Genomic DNA, 19,778 nt, shown 5'->3' on the forward strand with positions numbered 1-19,778 from the left:
GTGCTTTGAAAAAAAGAATAGCTGTGTGAGGCTCTTTGTTTGTTTTTAATTTGTAGGCAATGGTCCATAATACACTTACACAACACACTTCAGGTACCCCATAATGTGGGGTTCATTGTACCACCAACTGCGCTCAAAAATATCACACACCTGCAAATGGTTATCCACTGACCTCCACTCTGGGTGTAACCTGTAAACCCTCTTGGACTCAATATGGCACCACAGCCAGGTAGGTGGCAACGCACTGCCAAACCAATAGCACTGTTACCATACCACATCAGTACACTCTGGGTATACTGTGATAAAACCAGCATAAATATACCACACCCCTCATTCACACATCACATCATATTTACCTATCAGGACTTTTATTATAGTGCATGTAACAAAAACACAGTATTCAGACTGAAGAAAGGAAACTGACCACCAATCCAAAGGCAAATAACATAGATAAAGGACACTACAAAGATCAGCCAAATGCAAACTTATTTTACTTCAGACCAACAAACACAATTTAGACAGCACATGGAACACTCTTAACTAACCTCATGCTACCAAGCACCATCAAACACTGCTGACTGATGGCATTCCTAGTGCCACATTAAAGGCACCCAGAATGATAATGCTTAAGGGTGGCAAGCACTACAAAAATGCCAATAACCTAACATAACATCTACATGGATATCATTTAACCAAAGTCCAAAGGATAGTGTCTGTGACATTACCCTCATTGACATCACTAAAATTTAAATCGCTCATGAAATAACTGGAAATGTATACATCATACAAGTGATAAGCTGGTCAATAACTGCAAAATCTCTAGAAACTGACAAAGGCAGTACTATGATTCACCAAAGGATAGACTCTTAAATCAGACCTGCCACCGCGCAGTGCTACAGTGCGTCCCACAATATTGGTTTCCTTCATACGGTCACCTGGTGAGGAGACAATATCACGTGTTAGCAGGAAAAACATACTGCAAAGAGTGAATTTGAAGCTCTTCTTTGGAGGCTTTTAACAGCCGATGTCTGTTATGGGTTAAAACTAACCCAGGACAGCTGCACCAGTTTCAACAAGCTTTTTTATTTTTATGTTGCAGGGAGTTTGGTGGAGGAGAGGGCAGAAATACCTCTTGGGTATTTCTCGGCACGTGCCCCCTCCTCACAATGAGACATTTAATTTTTTTTTTTTTTTAAAGTTTGCAGGTCTACTTAAATAGTGATCATACATTTTTTGGAAGACACTACTCGGTGGAAAATGTATTGCTACTACTTAGTTTTTAGGTCGAGCCTTAGCGCAGCGCCCATGCGCTGCTCTAAGGATACGGCCTCTTGCAGCTGAAATCCATTTTTCACAAGCTCGTGCTTGTGTGGATTCTTCAGTATTTTAATTGGCATTTGCGTGCGCCTTTAGCATGCAATTGGGTAAAGGCGGGCGCGTGTCCCGCCTTTCCCAGCCAATGTAACCGCCCACGACCTAAGGCTTGCTGTTAAGGGCACAATCTGTTTTAAATTATCATGCCCAGACGCGGGCGCGATATTTGAAAACAGATTGCCTGGTGCTCGCTCTCGATCGCACCACTCGCAGACTTATTCTTGCCTGCCTCCCCTCCCGTATTGTGCCTTTCACCTACTCCTCCCCGTTCACTAGTTGTGCCTTTTTGCACCACTCGCGGGCTTGTTTTTCAAACGTAACCAGGCCATGCCTGTTAAACTACATGCTGAAGGAGTGGGTCGGTCTGTTGACTCCTTACAGCCCTTAAGCACCACAGAAGGGAAGGCAATGAGAGGTTAGCCATCATAATGATGCATAATGATTTCAGAAGTGGTAACAATGAAGAGCATATTTCAGTCAACAATTCTGCATGTTTGTTTTGCCATACTGCTTTTTTTACGTGCAGTAAATACAAACTGGTGTATTTAACCCAAGCAAAAGAATATGGAGTTAATTTCATTCTATGAGCCAGAATCAAAGAAATTGGAATTGAATACGGACCCCAGACGTCTTTTGTTAATGGTTCCAGAACGGAGCTTTTGAGAAAATAATTGTTTTCCCAAGTTAGTAAAGCTGTGCTGTTTTTAATAATATGGGATCTTACCTATTCATTGAAGTAATAAACGAGTGATCGTGATGTCATTAGTACACTTGTAACAAATGTCATTTGGGCACATTTACTTTCACTGGCAAGGCATAAACTTCTATATTGGCAAGTCTAGTAAATACAAATAAAACTGTTCAGGGCCATGTTTTTAGGGGAGGTCTGCTCTTCAAACAGATCTCAGAATAAACGTCACTCCATTGTATGAGCAAACACAATGTTGTATGAGCAAACACTCGTCCTGGTGGAAATTAAAGTATTGGGAAGCTTTGCGAACAGCGGTCTTGAAGGGTGTACTTTTGTGTCTCTTCTATGCACTCAATTATTGCATTAGGAATCGATGTACTCAAGTAGTGAAGTTCGGCAGCAAGGCGTTCAACAGCATATTGGTGCAACTTTGATTATGGTATTTAAGTATGCTAATGTGTTTCACTGAATATACAATGGAAGCCATAATTTTCAAAAGTACGATAAAACTGGGAGGTCAGTGTGAGGCATGTTCTTTAATCTTCCCCGTTTCATTTGTAACACATCCGTCTTTGATTGGGAAATATTCCGGAAGCAGTCACCTTTTTCTGTTATGATAATGCCAGCAATAGTAGTTTAGGGAGGAGTCTAGACACCTTGAAGATCCGCGATTTGCATACATACATCAGTACTTCTGCCTGCCTGCCAGCCGTCCAGCAGATCTAGTCTCCAGCGGCTGCCTGGCTTGGAACTGGAACTATGTGCTGCTCTTTTGCCAGGCCTCCTTATCAAGTACCTTTTCTATCTCTTTCTCCGTACTTGCTGGGTGGCAGCCAGCGTGGAGTATTAAAACAGATCTCCAGCCAGATCGAGCCGCTTTCAGCTTTTAGGACCCAGCTGAGAGAATGCAGAGTCTGAAATTTAGCGAGTCTGTTTTATATCCAGTTGTACATTCTTGAACCTCAGTGCGAAGATACCCACAGTGTAATGTTTACTGGTGGAGAGTCACAAGGCCTTACAGTGGTGGGGGCGTGCTTGTATATAGGCGATGCAAGTACAGCCATTGCCATATGTGCCATTACCTCTGTCTTAATTTGATATCAAGTCCATCTCACTTCAGTAATGTCAGGTATTCTGGACACGGCATTCCAGTTCCCCTCTACGGTTTCACTGCGCTGTCTTAGGCACGTCATATAATCTCCCTCTTTCGTTTTTACGGGGTTGAGGGCATTAGTTTTCTCTGCCGTGAAGTAATGCTAAACAGTAATGGTGTCCTCTTATGCCAAAGTCAGTTCTTGCAACTTTGTACCTTAAACAGCAGGGGTGTTGAATACACATCTTGAAGTGCGCTCTAGGCAGCAGAGTAGTCTTTCTCATATGTTGCACGTGATCATGTCAATGGCATCAGCAAAAGTTTTAAAGTGTGTTTAAAACCAGTGGCCTGGAAGGCATCACCCATATTCTTGTGCATATATACGGTGCGAAATAAGCATTTGTGAGCGTCCACTCTGTGGTCCAGCATGCTGTCTGCATTAAAGAACTACGTTTGCACAAGGAGTCCACGCACTAAAATTAAATGCATCTATTTACACGAAATCTTGACTTTATTAACCGTAGTGCAGTTCATCGAATGCATGATAAATACACTCCACATAAAGCAGAAGTAAACGAGCATTGGCATAGCTAATAGTTCTCGCCTTTGGGACCTTATAAGTGTTTAGCCATGCAACAGTTGATGTTGTTGCACCAAGGATATTGTGCTGCATAACTAAATACTTATAAGGTCCCAAAAGCGAGACCTATTGGCTATGCCAATGCTTGTTTGTTTAGTATTTATATAGTGCTTACTACATCTGACAAGTCGTTTCAAGTGCTTTTCAGCCAGTAGCAGGCTACTCTGGAACCCAAGGGATTGGTGGTGGATTAGTATAGGGAAATATAAATTGTTGATTTGAGCGGTGGACATGCGAGTCTGTTAGTTTGATTGAAAAGGATAAAGACGGGAGGGAAGAGTCTAGACCGTGATATTAGGGAGCTCATAGTTGTAAAATGAGGTTTGGGGTGAAACAAATGAGGGAAGATTCTTGGACTTGTTGTTTGGAAGAGAAAGCAAAGGACACACAATTGATGGACGGAATACAGAACAAATCAAAACCTTCACCCCCAGTCAAGAGATCTGGGTTAAATTCACCAATCTTTTGCTCACCACGCCACCCCATTTTCGACCTGGCCATATGCAAATCAGTCTTGACCCAGTGTCTCATGGGAACAGTCCAGCCGTAACTGCCAAGCCAGGTTCTCACTGGACCGGAAACAAACATCCTAGGACCGGTTTCGGGGTTTCACCCCTCATCAGCCAGGATAGCTTGAATCCAGTGGTACAGTACCATAAAACTAGGAGAATACCACGAGGATTAAGACTATCAATACGTCCGATGTTGTTCAGATTCCATCTTAATTCCGTTTTCATGGATAAATGGCTTGCAATTTTAAACAAATGTTCCTTAGATTAAATCTTATTAATCATTGAGCAACTCTCAAACGATACACGAATTGGAAGAAGAGATTTTTAATTTAAAAAAAGATTTGGAAAGACATCTTGAAACGAACACTTGGACAGCCACCCTAGAAGATCTCAATCCGAAATTAGATCGGTACAGTAAAGAGTTACAAGATGGCAAGATTTGCAAGTACCGTAGAGACACCATTGACTATAAGCTCAACGAGGTGTATAGTTGGGCAGAAATATATGAAAGAAGACTGTTTAATGAGAAAAAGAAGACTGTTTAATGAGAAAAGAGAAAAGAACAATCACCTCTTCTGATGAGTGTGGTAACGGATCAAGATCCAGCATTAAACCGACCACCTGTAACCAAGGCAGCACTTGTACCACAGGGCCATCAACAACACTGATAACAGGGGATTCTCAAATACCTACAACATCTTCCACATCTTTTTTTCTCCCAGGCACCGGATCAGGGACATCCCCCATTATCGAGCACCACAGTAATACAAGAGTCCGCAATAAAACCAGGAGAGGACAAGGCGGGAAAAACATTACGCTGTGGGAAGAGCATAGTCTAATTATCAACAAATCCACAACATCTTTAACTAAACAACAAATGAGAGTTTTGAATAAAGGCATGTCTTTTGCACCAACCACCACTACTACCAAATTGGACACGGAGATAGCTTTTTACAAATTCATGCGAAAACTACACCTCAAACATTACTTAGCAAATGTAGTGGAATCTACCAGCGATACACAGGACACCACCTTATCAGTATTTAAACCCAAAAGCAATTTTCAAGCACCCATTTCGCACAAAATATTGGGCATCTTTGAAAACATTGTGAGACATGACCTATCTAAATTGAACTACAAAAAAATGAAAAGGACAAATTTAACTGAACATGAAAAAAGAATAATTTGATCAATAGCTAACAACACAAAATTAACTCTGAAACCAGCAGATAAAGGAGGAGCACTGGGATTGACACCTCGTATTACATACAAAAAGTTAATGATCATGTCCTAGATGGCACAACTTATTTGGCACTTAGTGATCCAACGGGCACATTACAGCATATTCTACAAAATATCCTGGTTGAAGCGGAACAAAATGGGTGTATTGACACACAACTCAAATCATACTTATTTACCAGCAACCCCCGCAGACCCCGGATTTACATGGTTCCAAAAATTCATAAACATCCCACTGATCCACCATTTCGACCAATTGTTTCTGGATGCAGTTCTGTCTTTGATCCGTTGGGGAGATACTTGGACCATTTTCTACAAAAATTGGTGTACCTACACGAAAGACACTACAGATTTTTTTAAAACAAACTTCAAACTATTCAATCATTTGCACAACCACATTGGATACTATGCACAATTGATGTTACCGCCTTGTATACATCCATAGCACACTCCGAAGGATTACAAGCAACGGAATGGGCACTTTGAAAATGAAACAAACAGAACAAGAAAATGTGTTCTTAATGAAGCTCCTATTTTTTTTTTTGCCTGCATAACAACAGTTAGTTCAAATGGCAGGATGACTTTTATGGTCAATTAACTGGTACTTCCATGGGCCTTTCAGGAGCAACGGCATACGCCAATATCTTTGTCAAAATTTGAAAATGATTTTATTTTGACACATGAAACTTGGTCCAGGGGTCTTGTTCAATACTGTAGATATATTGATATATTTTTAATTTGGTCTCAATCACAAACCGACTTGGAACAACTTATACGGGAGTTGAACACAAGGAACCCAAGAATTCAGTTTACTCACACTATCAGTGCACAGCAAGTTAATTTTCTTGATGTTTTGGTCATCAAAGATCCAACTGGTTTTGGACTGCAAACAGAAATTTACACGAAACCCACAAATAGAAATAATACATTACATTATTCATGCTTCCATCCTAGCGGTTTAATTTCCAATCTGCCCTTTTCGCAATTCATCCAGATTAAACGGATCTGTTCAAAACCAGATATAGCGCAGAAGAAGCTCAACGAATTTCAACAAAGATTTGTCGAAAGAAGAGGTTATCCTGAGGATATTCTGCAGAAAAGCACTTCCAGAATATCAAACCAGCATTGGCATAGCTAATAGGTCTCGCCTTTGGATCCTTTATAAGTGTTTAGTTATCCAGCACAATATCCTTGGTGCAACAACATCAAGTGTTGCATGGCTAAACACTTATAAGGTCCCAAAGGTGAGACCTATTGGCTATGCCAATGCTTGTTATACTTTCCTACAGTGCAGCCTGTTGCCATTACTGTCCGACACTGGTAGGTGCATCTGCCAGTACCTTTCTGCTGACATCCGGATGCTGCTGGTAAGGCAAACAGGCTGCAATAATTTGATGTTGTAGCTCCGAAGGGGATTTCAAGGTTTCTATCTCAGACCAGAGTCAGTCATTCCTGTGATTTTGTTCTTTGGTTTTTGTGCTCTAGTATCTCTCTCTGGGTGGGTGGCTCAGTCCTGTTCCATGAGCAGTAAGCATGTGAGTTGTGGTACCTGACAAGTCTGCAGGAGGGCACGTACACGTTACTTAATCATCTCTTAGGCAAGTAATAGCTACTGGGCAGCAGTTAGCGATGGGCTAAGCCTCGTGTTACTACTGCGTGGATACAGGTCTGGGGCGTTTATTTGTGGAAGTTGCTGGTGGGATCAACATGTTTGCCTGCTTAGGATACACAGGAATAAGTGGGATGATGAGTCGAAACGTGTATGACTCAATGTGTGGGTTCATGATTACAAGTATTTGGAGGTCACGTTTTGGGTTTGGCCAAAATAGCACAAACCATGCAAGAAGGGCAACATAGCTCTTTGATGTTTCGCACTAAAACACACTACAAAGCCAAAAGGCCTCGCCTTTGGGAACCTATTGGATTTCCATTGGTTTTAGCATCAAGTCACTGTACGCACATTGCATATTTTATGCAAGTAAAGACTTTGAGTTTTTTAACATTGGTAAACTCTTTGTGTCAGCGGAGTCACATTTTGATGAGTTCTAGTGGTTGGAGGGTGTTCACAAGGGGGGCACGACTGAGCACTGGAGATGAGGCTGAAGGCAGTGCAAGCCATAACCGTGTTAAGACTACAGGATCATCCAGTCTTTGGCCTCTCTCCATTGCACACATTGTGATGGTCACGTGTGTACCATTTATAATGACTAGTTCTAATAATTTACAACAGAATCCTTGTTGTTCCTCCTTTATATCAAACTGCAAAAAAGCACTCGCAAAGCAGCCAGACCTGGTTTGTTTTGGTTTAGGCACGCGATTGCTGTTGTGTGATAAGTCTGGAAGCAACAGCAGAATACTCCCAAACGGCACCTCAATGCCGGTCAGACAGCACACTTTGTAAAGCACAGGATAGCCGTTCACATGATTTGTCACGCCCTTCATTACTAAGGCCATTCCACTGTTTTTCATCCCACTGGAAGCTCTGTGGTCACAACAAGCTTTCACCTATAGGCAGCTAAAAGCGGCCGCGTAGGAATAACTACAAATTGTAATGTAGTAAAACTGTGCAACCCTCAGATTCCAATCTCAAGCTGTGGAGCAGAAGGAAGGAATGTCCGCTTTGCTCTTCTGCAGGGTCTCTGGGAGAGCAGCAGTATAGCTGGAGTTATGCATTCGAGGGGGCAGTTGTGCACTTCAGAGATAGAAAGCAGGGGGCCTGACCTCCACTGTGACACCCCAGGCCCCCCCCCCCCACATAAGTTATCAAGAGTCACGCAATTCATTTGCCTCTACATTAATAACAGGAATCATATATGTTAATTATAGCAATACTTAACGAGTTTCTCACATGATCTCTCTCTTCTTTAATCTCCAATATATTACTCGATTATCGTTCTTCTTTTTATAACTGGATCGTACCTGGTGGTACCGTTGACGTTCCAATACATGATGGCATTCCAGTCTGGATATTATATTCATGGTTTTTGTTCACATCATTTTATTCCTCTTTCTCATATTTTCAATAACTTGGTGGAACAGTTTCCACTACGTATCATTATCACCCAATCACAATATAAATGAGGTTTCAAGAAAAGGTACCGCATTCATTTAACCTCTTATAGATTCCTTATCTACCATGCTGTACATAAGGCTTCATATCTTTTTAATACCCATTGCATATACATAGCCACCTGTTTTTTTTTTTATGAGAGGTTTCCATTTATTGGCACGTTTGCATCTATCCATGTTTATCATCTATCGGCATTCACCCAGCAAAAAGACAGTCTTTCTTTTAGTTTCATCGGTGAGGATGAGCAGTCCGTTTTCCTGCAGTCTTCTGCGTATAGTCCTCTTTTGATTTTCACCACCGTTACGTATTTTGCGCGCATTTGTATACCCGTGTTGAGTTAACATAGAAACTCCAAATCATTGCAGTAAGATCGCGAGCGACAGTCTTCGTTTGTTCTGGTAAGAATATTTACCGTAGGGTCTTGTTGGAGTTTTCTCACGCGTGAGCAATCCATTTACGTTTATTTTCTTGTTGTTGGCAGTTTGACGTATAATAATACATCGGCAAGATTACTTGCAATTGCAAGAGCACACGCTCGACTTGCCTCTAGCGAAAGTAAGCATACCGCAATTTAACGTTATCACTATATTTTCTACACACATGTTGGACCATCACACATGATCCTTTCTGTAGTCTACAGTTATATGTGCTTCGAGCTATCCACTTGAAAAACAGATTTTGTGAATTAGCGTCATACGTCTGCTGGTTGGATTTTTGGTAAGCGACACTTGGGTCCTTTTGTGCACATTTGCAAGTATAACCATGATTCATGATAATTAATAATTACATCATGGTTGTCCACAGGCATTAGGCATAATTTGGAGTACAGTACAATACAACAGGTAGGAGCACCAACCGGTTCACCGATTTCAACCAGTACTTTTTTCGTTTGACACATTAATACTTTTCTCTTTTGGATTGGGGTATGGCCCGGGATCCATGTTTCGCATGTTAACCTCACTGTGTTTTGCTTTTTTACACATCTACTTAATAGTTTTGGAACTTCTTCCATTACAAATCCACCAATTCTCTTGACTTAATGGATGAAAAGGGTCTCCTTGTTTTCAACAACACTATAAAAATGTGGCACTTTTTCCGCTGTTGGTTAATGGTTCTCTCCACCTCTAACAACCTAGTAGTAAATCGGTTTACATGAATGTAAATGGTATTTTTTGGTTACAGATTTCACCCCTGAAGTCCCGAAATACATTGGGCATTGTATCAACAACCGTGTTAAATGTCAAATGCGATGCTTTTGAAACTTTTTCAGCATACATTTTATTTGTGTTAGAATATTAACAATTAACTTCATTAATTTGATATTCACACTATGGAAATATGTATTATAAAAACATGTATATGTAAAGTGTTACATGAATTATTGATGAATAATCCATAATTAGGAGAAATTTGGTTCTTTGTTTTTGTAGAGAGAATGTTAGTAAAAAGTGTTTGATTATAATATACAGAACAGTTGGTTCTACAATAGGTACAGTGCGCACTGCATCCAGGATCTCATCCTGTTAGGTCACAACTATTAGTTGCATGTGAGGTCAACACATTGCAGCAGTGCAGCACCCTTGGCTTCATTTTGTATGAAATTGATAAATTAAAAATTCAGTTATTAGTTGGGAGTAATCTCTAAGTACAGTGAGCCTGGGACACACGTCTGGGCATACCCGATGCACTTAGGGCGAGAAAGCAAAAGACCCACAGTTGATGGACGGAATGCAGAACAAATCAAAACATTAACCCCCAGTCAAGAGATCTGGGTTAAATCCATCATTCTTTTGCTCACCACGCTACCCCAGTTTCGACCTGGCCATATGCAAATCAGTCTTGACCCTGTGCCTCATGGGAACAGTCCCGCCCGAACTGCCAAGCCAGGTCTCCCATTTGGGAGAGCATAGTAGTAAAATGAGGTAAAAGGCCTTTACAACTAGGTTTTACCACGTTGTGACTTTACCACTCATTTTTTAACATGCATGTTTTTATGACTTGTTTTTACAACGGATGCCTTTACCACACATTTAAGGTAAATTGGGGGGGTCTCCCCCATACAAATACATTGTTTTTAAATGATTGAACCCCTTCCATGCCCATGACGGAACGGTTCCGTCATGAGCATCAGTTGCGCTGTGCTCATGACGGAACCGTTCCGTCATGGCCCCGCCCGCGCTCGAACCCTTCAGCACCGCGGGGGAATTCCCGCAGCGCTGAAGGGGTTAAACAATGTGTGGTAATGACATCCATTGTAAAAACATACACGTTGTAAAAAAAAATGTGTGGTTATGGCTTGCGACCTGTTTCCCTGCATTGTTCTGTCGTACAACTGTAAATGAGGTTTGGAGTTAGTCAAAGTATAGAGTGACGGAAAAGTCTAAAGATTTATAAGGGCGATCATAGTAGTATGATGAGGTTTGGGGTGAGCCAAAGTGGGATGATGAGGAAAAAGTCAAAGGGTTATTAGGGTGATCATAGTAGAATGAGGTTTGGCATGAGTCCGAGTAGAGGATATATTGAGAGAGTTATAGGATGAGACGTAGAGTAGTGCATTGGAGGGAGTTTTTGTTTCCCTACAGTAGGAGTCAAGTAATGTATACATACCTACATAGATGTTATGTTGCGTCAGTTGGTACACCTATTTCTGTAATCGGCACAGTGAAATGTCAACAATCTTGCGAGCTATCATGAGTTCAGTCTGAAAAAATAAGATTCCCTAGATTATCTGAATTTTATTGTTTTTTTGTTTGTTTTTGTTTTGCACAGACCTTCCAGCTGGCTAGTCTACCTTTTTGTCTCCAACGACTTTAATAGACTACTCCTCCAAGCGTCGTCCTCACCCTCCCTGGAGCTTTTGAAACCTGGTAGCATAGATGATCAGACATTGCACTGTGCTAGGGCTACCATCCACCAACCAAATTGAGACTCTCTCATGTAGTGAGGGACCACTTGATAAACCATTCTGTACTATGTTTAAAATCTTGACTCTTGCTGCCATGGTGCAAAAATGTATCTTTGTTGCTGTCAAAATACAATGATTTTTCTGGATGACTCTGAAATGGATATTGGCTTTGAATTGAGACACAACCCTATCCTTATAGGTGAATTGGGAGAATGGCAATGGTTGAGAAACGAATTGCTACTCATACAGTGTTCCTTCCTTCCTCTGCTAGCTCTGCTATTGACTTAAACTAAAACACATGTAACACTTTCAGTGGGCTTGTATGATTATCAGTCTTACTCGAGGAATAAGATGTGGCTGCCCAGAAACGCACACAAGTTAGGGTAGCTCCGCTTACCAAAGCCAATCATAATTTTGTCCCAACAGCTGTTAACGTTCTCTTTTAGAGGATGGTAGCAGCTGTTTGCGATCTGAGTGATTGCCACGAAGGCTTTATTGAAGACCTGCTTCAGCTTAGCTGTGTGTTTGAGTTCTTTTTTGCATCATAAAGCATTTCTCCCAGTACTAGAAGCCTGGGATCTTACAGTTCTGATTCTGGAGCAGCCTTTTCAAGACCCCTTCTGAAGAGAAGGGGTCCACCCTCTTTAACCTGTGCCATGGGATTTCAATAAAAGTAAGTTGGCATTTGCTGACCTTGTCCTAGGTTTAAAAAAAGCTTGTGATCTTGAAGTCTGGAATCCCATCTAACCATTGTTGAGATGCTCGAGTCTCCTCTGGACCCAGGATGCTAGATTTCCATCTGGCTGACCAACAACAAATTCATAGTGTCATTAGACCTGATTATCAAGGTTTTAATAGAACCCCAGCCTTGTAGCTGTAGTCCTGGTACCAACATGTTTTATGAGTAGCTTCTTGTGGCCTTGCAGCTATTCTCAGAGCTGTGCTTGTCCAATTGATTGTCAAAGATATTACAGTAGTAAAACTGTAACTGATTGTGAGGCTTTGACCCTGCTCGATATTACTACCTACTGGATGACAACTTAATCCAGTCTGAATGCTAGAGTTGTTTTGCAAACCATATTTGGGACTACCCTCAAGGTCTCCTTCAAGACATTCTGAAGCTTTGGGCACTAACATCTGCCTCATATCTAGTCTTTTGTAGGTTTGTGGAGTACTAACCTTTGACGACAGAGAAAAGCTTAAGCTTAACTTTCTTTGATCACCGTCAGTCAGTGGCAATCTCTGAAGACTTGTTTTATGTGGTGGCCCTTGCGGCATTTCACTTGCAGTCTAACTGCCTGAAATTGCAATTGCTGCCATATTACAGTAGCCGTGTTCTATTGTAACCAAAGATCTTGATTGCGCCACAGGTGGATTGGGTGAGTGAACTGTGTGATCCCTTAGAGCAATCATGACTGCATATTGATGATGATGATGATGATGTGACATGACTGAGATGTTGAACAGAGCTCGCAAGATTCTTGGATGTAAAAGGTGGCATTCACAGATTCTCTTCCCTTTTGAAGGGTAGAGATACTATGTGCTCGTCTAGGCTTTTGTAGGAACATGGCAGATTGGAGAGGGTACCTTATGTCAGGTTGCACAGCTTCCTTTAGTAGATGGGTGATGATGGCCTTTTTCAGTGGCTTGAATACAGAACCTTTTGGGAGAGATGCTTTAAACATGCATCAGGTCCAGGACTTCAGCATGTGGCTGCAAGGTTTTTTTTAGTGTGGCAAAGACTTTTGTTCGATACTAAGAGTTGGAAGGGGTAGTTGGTCCAGTCCCATAGTTTGGGTGGTTTCTGACATACATGTTCAAATGTACTATGGGCCTTTTAGGCTGGCGCCAGTTTCAATTTAAATGGGACTCTGCTTAGTAGTGGGCAGAAAGAGCAAGCTCTGCTGGAATGGGTCATGTCCCCACAAACCGATGGTAGCAATAGAACAGCCAGGGGGAACAAGAAAGCGGTGTGCTGTTGAAAGATTTGAGTGTTTGGGGTTGGGTAACGAGTGGTAGTATGATCTTGTACTTGAGTTTAGTAACTTAGATGAGAAAGGGGGTGTCTGGGTTTGGACATGGTAAGAAGAGGGGCAGGGTCGGCCGTCCCAAGTGGTTCCTTAAACCTTGGCTTTCATGTGGTCAGACACTGTCCTTTTTGTAAACATGTCGTTTTTTTATTGGGGTTTTGGGAACAACATTTATACTTCTACCTTGTTATATATTTCAAATATCTTCTCCAGTGATTCATCTCTTTAATCTCCCATTATTCCCCTCCCTCTCTCACCAAATCCGGGAATTAAAGATTTTTTTTTAAAACTATTATTTCAGGATAATCTAGTTAAAAAAATCAGATTTTCGACTACAATGGCACATTTAATTTGCAAGTGGCGCACAAAAATCTTTCTTCATCCTACTCCACAAAACCTATCTCCATATCGTAGGTAGATTCATGTTGCCGTTAGTAATCATGCAATCTGTTAGTTTTTCCTATTTTATCCACATCATTGCTCATTTTCTTAATTCCCTTGAGTAAGTCAGTGTGATTCATTCTTTGAGCTCTATGGCGATGTAACAGAAGTAGCCCCTAGGTTGTGCAATGGGACAACAAACGTAAATCTGAGGCACTTTTTATCGTTTACTGAGATATCTCTGCGTGTTTGTGTTTTTTCCGTCAATTGTAAAACTGAATTGGGATTTTACTTTGCCCACAGTTTACAAACCGCACAGACTTTGTGATTCCCAATGGCACCTAATTGCTCGTTTTGTTAAAATGTGTGTATGGAGTGATGCCTCTTTACTATTGTTTATTTGGAACATGGTGAAAAAGTGTGGGAAGTTTAACATGCATATGAGCCTAATTTGATTTCTAAACATGAACAAATGATTCAGCTCCTTAAAATATTAGTCAGTGACCTGGAACATCTGAAACCTCAAAACCAAAATGTAGTCGGTGTTCCTGTTAGGCTCCTGGCCCTCTTATTCTCTTTGCCATTGTGTAAGAGAGTGAGGTTCTTTTGTGTGATAGGCAAAACTTATTTTCCTTCCCTTAATGAGATAGCGTCTTGGGAGAGATCTGCATGGGGGAGAGCGGGAGACTTCAGATTCCCCAGCCACTCTGCCCCAAGTAGCGATTAACGAGGGCGGTTGAATCGTAGGAGGACCTCTTTGTAGCTGCATCTTCTCGATCACACACTCCTCTTGTTTTTCAGTGGTGCTGTCTGCCGGCTGAGGGAGAATGGCCGATATCAGTGATTTGGACCGACAAATAGAACAACTGAGACGCTGCGAGCTCATCAAGGAGAGCGAAGTGAAGGCGCTGTGTGCCAAGGCCAGGTGGGTGATTGTTGGCTCACATTCGGCAGGGAGGTACTGCAACTCAAGCAATGTGGTGATGGCTGTGGGATGCGGGGGGGTCAGGCTTGGGAGTTTGGGCGATGGTAGAGGGAGTGCTATCTGTGGTCTGTGCTGAAGTTGGGCGGGTAGGTGATTGTTGGCTCACATTCAGCAGGGAGGTACTGCAACTCCAGCAATGTGGTGATGGCTGTGGGATGCAGGGGTCAGGCTTGGGAGTTTGGGCGAAGGCAGAGGGAGTGCTATTTGTGGTCCGTGCTTAAAGGTAGGCCGGATGGGTGATTCTTTGCCCACATTCAGTTGGAAGAGACTGCAAGTCAAGCAATGTGATGGCTGTGGGATACGCGGTCAGGCTTGGGGGGGGTTTTGGGAAAAGCAGGGGGAGTGCTGTCTGTGGTCTGCATGTTTAATCTTTGTGAATGATGGCTAGGATGAGTTGCTTCCTGTTGGTGTGTGTCACAGGCAGATAGGCGATAAAAAACGTGGCGGATTTACTAGCTGTCGGGAGTAGGTGGGTAATACCTCTGGCCACGAGCAGGCTGTGGCTAGCAAAAATAAACAAGATCAGGGTTGGTGAGCATTAATCGGCTGTTGCTGAGCAAAGTCTGGGGTCCAACAGTATCAAAATGCTTGTAATCAGTAGATTATGACACACCCCATATTTCAGAACAAATTACTTTTTTATCGATGTTGGTTACAAGACTATTATGATTGCTGTTATTTTTACTGTAACTTTTCATATGTCATCCCAAATGCAATGATCGTTCTGACCTTTTTTTGGCGCCAAAGATAACACGGCCTATTTGTATGCCCATGTAGGATCTGTTAATGTTTGTTATAGAAAACCGTGTGATATCGCTGTGCACAGCGGCAGCAGTTATCGTGCATTTCTTGTGATCACCTCATGCTAACCTATCCCGATTTCATGACAATTTCATAGGTTTCTTAATAAATCCTTCAAGCGAGAGTACCCAAAACAGAAACCAAAACTAACAGAAGGCGCACATCGAAAAAGGACCTTGAAAAGGGTCAAGGAATGTAAACTTCCCGATGCTGAGCTAGTAGTTTGTGAATTCTCGCTCAGCTGTGCCAAGTGTGAAGGTGAAGTTAAATGTCAGAAGTGGGAAAGCAATATAAGCTGTACACAACACGCACAAACCAAGTGGCAGTAAATAATCAACACGGTGTTTGTTATTATGGTGATTTTCACAGCAATTTTGTGCACGTTTCTAGTGGTCATTTGGAAAAGTGCCATACTCTGCGTTTGTAGTCAGTCCTGATCTAGGGAGTCTTTGGTCGCATCTGGGTTTCCAGTTTGTAAGTGTGCGACTGCTGTGTGTACTTTTTGTGAACCACAGCTCCTCTGTTTCCATCGAGGCTAGTGGCTGCCGGTGTCACTTTGAATGGCCTTTATAGTGAGCCTTTCTCTGCATTGTTGTCTTTCTGCCCTCGCTCACCTATGTAGTCTGAGTGCAGCTCTAGCAGGATTATTTGGTGCTTTCTCCATCTTTGTGCAGATCTAGCAGAAGTATTTGGTGTGTTCTCCATCTGTGTGCAGCTCAAGCAGAAGTATTTGGTGTGTTCTCCCTCTTTGTGCAGCTCTAGCAGGAGTATTTGGTGTGTGCTCCATCTGTGTGCTCCATCTTTGTGCAGCTCTAGCAGGAGTATTTGGTGTGTTCTCCATCTTTGTGCAGCTCTAACAGGATTATTTGGTGCTTTCTCCATCTTTGTGCAGCTCTAGCAGAAGTATTTGGTGTGTTCTCCATCTGTGTGCAGCTCAAGCAGAAGTATTTGGTGTGTTCTCCCTCTTTGTGCAGCTCTAGCAGGAGTATTTGGTGTGTTCTCCATCTTTGTGCAGCTCTAGCAGAAGTATTTGGTGTGTGCTCCATCTTTGTGCAGCTCTAGCAGGAGTATTTGATGTTTTCTCCATCTATCGCAGGTTTGCTTTCTAAGCACAGTTCTGGTGCTGCTGCCTGACATTTTGAAGTGTCTTTCTGAGACAGGAGGAGGGGGGGGGGTAGCTCTGCAGAATGGGGTGTGCGAAAGGTGCCTTTGGTAATAATAATTGTGCTTGTGCCGTCCCATGCCTATTATGTGGGGAGTTTTGGCAGCTGGAGCCGAAACATGATCCTTTGTGTGCTCGTCCTCAGGCGGGTGTCCCCGATGGACTCAGTAAAGTTGTCACCTGCTCCAGGTAATGAGAGATTTTTGTAGTCTGCTTATCCAGAGGTCTGTGCCAAATATGAACATTAACTTAAGCTTCGCTGAACTGTGTTTTCGCAGCAGCTCAGAGTGGTCTTTCTTGCAGCCTCAGTACTGTGGTCCCAGCGCGCTTCTAATGCCCTTCAATCATGTGCTGCAGCACTCCTCCGTCCTCTCCTGCAGCACCTCCACGCGCCTGCCTCGACACCTAGGCCGTGCTGTAGTGGGATGGTGTCGTGCTGCATCATAAAACGCAGAACTCAGTGAGAAATGACTCCAGCATCCCTTCACTCTGCTTCAGGAAAACAGTCCAATATCTGGTATCGCCTCAAAACCAAAGAGGTTAAGTTATAGACCTAGGGATTCCGATTTTATGGTATTTATTTTGTTGACATTTCTGTCTGTATTTATCAATCGGTGGTTAGTGAAAAAATTTTGAGCTGTAGTGGGTACATTTCCATTTTAACTGACAAATGTTTACTCATGTTTGAATGTCCAATGGATTGCAGCTATTTACAGTACAATAGTCATTTTGAAAACATTTGCTTTGTAGAACCTCTTAAATTGCTGTACTGCTGCAGTTATTTAAGCTTAATTCGGATTTGTTTAACTGACCTACCTGTCAATCTACACCGTTATTGTCCTATTACTCAAGATTGACATTAGTATCATCCAAAAGAAAGCCTGTGTTCTATATTAAACAAGCATTGGCATAGCCAACAGGTCTCGCCTTTGGGACCTTATAAGTGTTTAGCCATGCAACAGTTGCATAACTAAATACTTATAAGGTCCCAAAGTCGAGACCTATTGGCTATGCCAATGCCTGTTTTTTTACATATCCAGTGGCCTTTGGCTCCACCCTGTGGAGTATAACACACGCCCATCATGCCTGTTAAGTGGAATTTTTTACCATACCAAAAAGTAATTCCACTGGAATGCATGAGTAACTTTTACTTCAGAAAAAGTACATATAATCATCACGCTGCTTGTCGTATTCCATTCTTCATATCCTGTATGCATTCTATACAGAAAGCTTAACTTTTTTTGCCACTGCTTTCCTCTCCACATTGGCAGAGCCAATAGGAAAGGCTTTACTATAATAAAAAAAATGTGCATGCAACACACTTGCGCAGCATTTTTAAAATGAATGTCCTGCCAGATCTGTTGGCTTTGCCAATGTTTGTTTAAGTTGCGATAGTTGATCTCCCTCCTGTATTCTCCAAAACCGCTAGTTTTTTTATTATTTTAAATATTACAGATTGGTTGATTACAGTGGATTTTGAAACTTGTTTGACCTGCTGCTGGGAGAGACGTCTTTAAGGTGCTATTTGGAATGTACAACAACCCTGGCCCTATTGCGGTGGGAAAAACTGTCCTTTTACCAGCCTGAACCTTCCACAGCAAAGACCGCAGGCTAGGAGTTTGAGTAGATGTTGAGGCAAGAAAACGAAGGTGGTGGTGCGAACAGCCGACTTCAGGCCGCAGCCTCCTGCTCTCTGCTGGGAAGCTGCCTCGTCGCCCAGATAAGAGGGATTCACAGGGTGGAGGAGCGTCAAAGTTACTGAGACTAACAATACGGAATAAAAGTGCAAACGCCTGAAAACATTTGCTAACTCAGTTGAGATGTAATGGGAGAGCGGAAGGCGAGTGGGTGCCATATTTGCAGATAAAAAAAAAAAGACTGCAAAAGTGAAAGTAGGGGTGCACGAGTGCTCCGGCAAACACGCGAGTGGTACTCGCGCAGCACCACCACAAGTGAATGTAATCACGCTCCAGATAGCGCCTCGGGCGCTGAAAGCTGGCAGCTGTGCACGCTCGCGTGAACGCAAGCTTTAGGCCAGCAAAAGCCAGTGGATAGCACTTTGAAAACCCACTTACTAAATGTCTCGGGCAATAGTTTTTTAGGTCGAAGCCTAGCGTAAGACTGCGCACATACGCAGTCTCGCTGGCGAGATCTTATGACTTTGAGGGAGATGAACTAGTTGGCTTTAAGCCCCGCCCCTCTTGCCCATTGGCCGGCGTCACCGTTTATGATAAACGTTGGCTGGCCATTGGTAAAGAGCTCTGTGTGACGTACTCTTTTCTCTCTTTCTGCCATCCCACTTGGACTGACTGCCCTGACTTACTGCTGGCGTAAGAGGTTTGTTATCTTTATGGGGCGAAACAGATGGCCCCATAAGAAGATAAACCTTTTAAGCCAGCAGGCCGAGGCCGTCTAAGTGGGACGGCAGAAAAAGACTTTGACCTAAAAAGCATTACAGCAACTCGATGGACGGAGCACGCCGGCGTGGGTTTCGCGGCTTACCTTCGTCTCGCAGGTTGGCGGGTCAGGGACGCGGCGGCAGTCTGAGGGTCACACAGAGATAGAGGTGGCGGTGACAACTTAAATAATGTGTGATCTAATGAGTCAGACATTTATAAAGAGCCGCAGCTCGCCCGCCCATTGGCTCGTGCCAGGGTGATTAGGGGCAGCGCGGCCTGGCGCAATCCATGGAGATAGGAGAGGCTTATAAGGAGAGGGGGAACAGAACAGCTCTATTTTTTTGGTCCTCCTTCCCCCTCCTTCTCTCGCACTCTCTGCTTGATCTGATTCAGAAACATCCTAAATACACCGGAGCCGTTGGGACAATAGTGCACATTCACGGACCGGTTAGGTTACATTGTTTTCACTGGGACGACTCTAAAGGAAATGTTGTCC

The 19,778-nt window shown here is 42.7% G+C and overlaps 1 protein-coding gene across 2 annotated transcripts in view; it reads left to right on the forward strand.

Moving 5' to 3' along the window:
* Positions 1 to 19,778, forward strand: part of PPP4C (protein phosphatase 4 catalytic subunit) — a 240,833-nt gene that overhangs the window by 117,572 nt on the left and 103,483 nt on the right. For both annotated transcript variants that reach the window (XM_085618825.1, XM_085618824.1), the window contains exon 2: positions 14,737 to 14,860. In XM_085618825.1, coding sequence (XP_085474951.1) covers positions 14,763 to 14,860 — 98 coding nt within the window. In that variant the 5' untranslated portion in view covers positions 14,737 to 14,762. The remainder of the gene's footprint in view (positions 1 to 14,736; positions 14,861 to 19,778) is intronic.

This window comes from Triturus cristatus, chromosome 7 (assembly GCF_964204655.1).
Source record: "Triturus cristatus chromosome 7, aTriCri1.1, whole genome shotgun sequence".
Classification (NCBI taxonomy): Eukaryota; Metazoa; Chordata; class Amphibia; order Caudata; family Salamandridae; genus Triturus; species Triturus cristatus.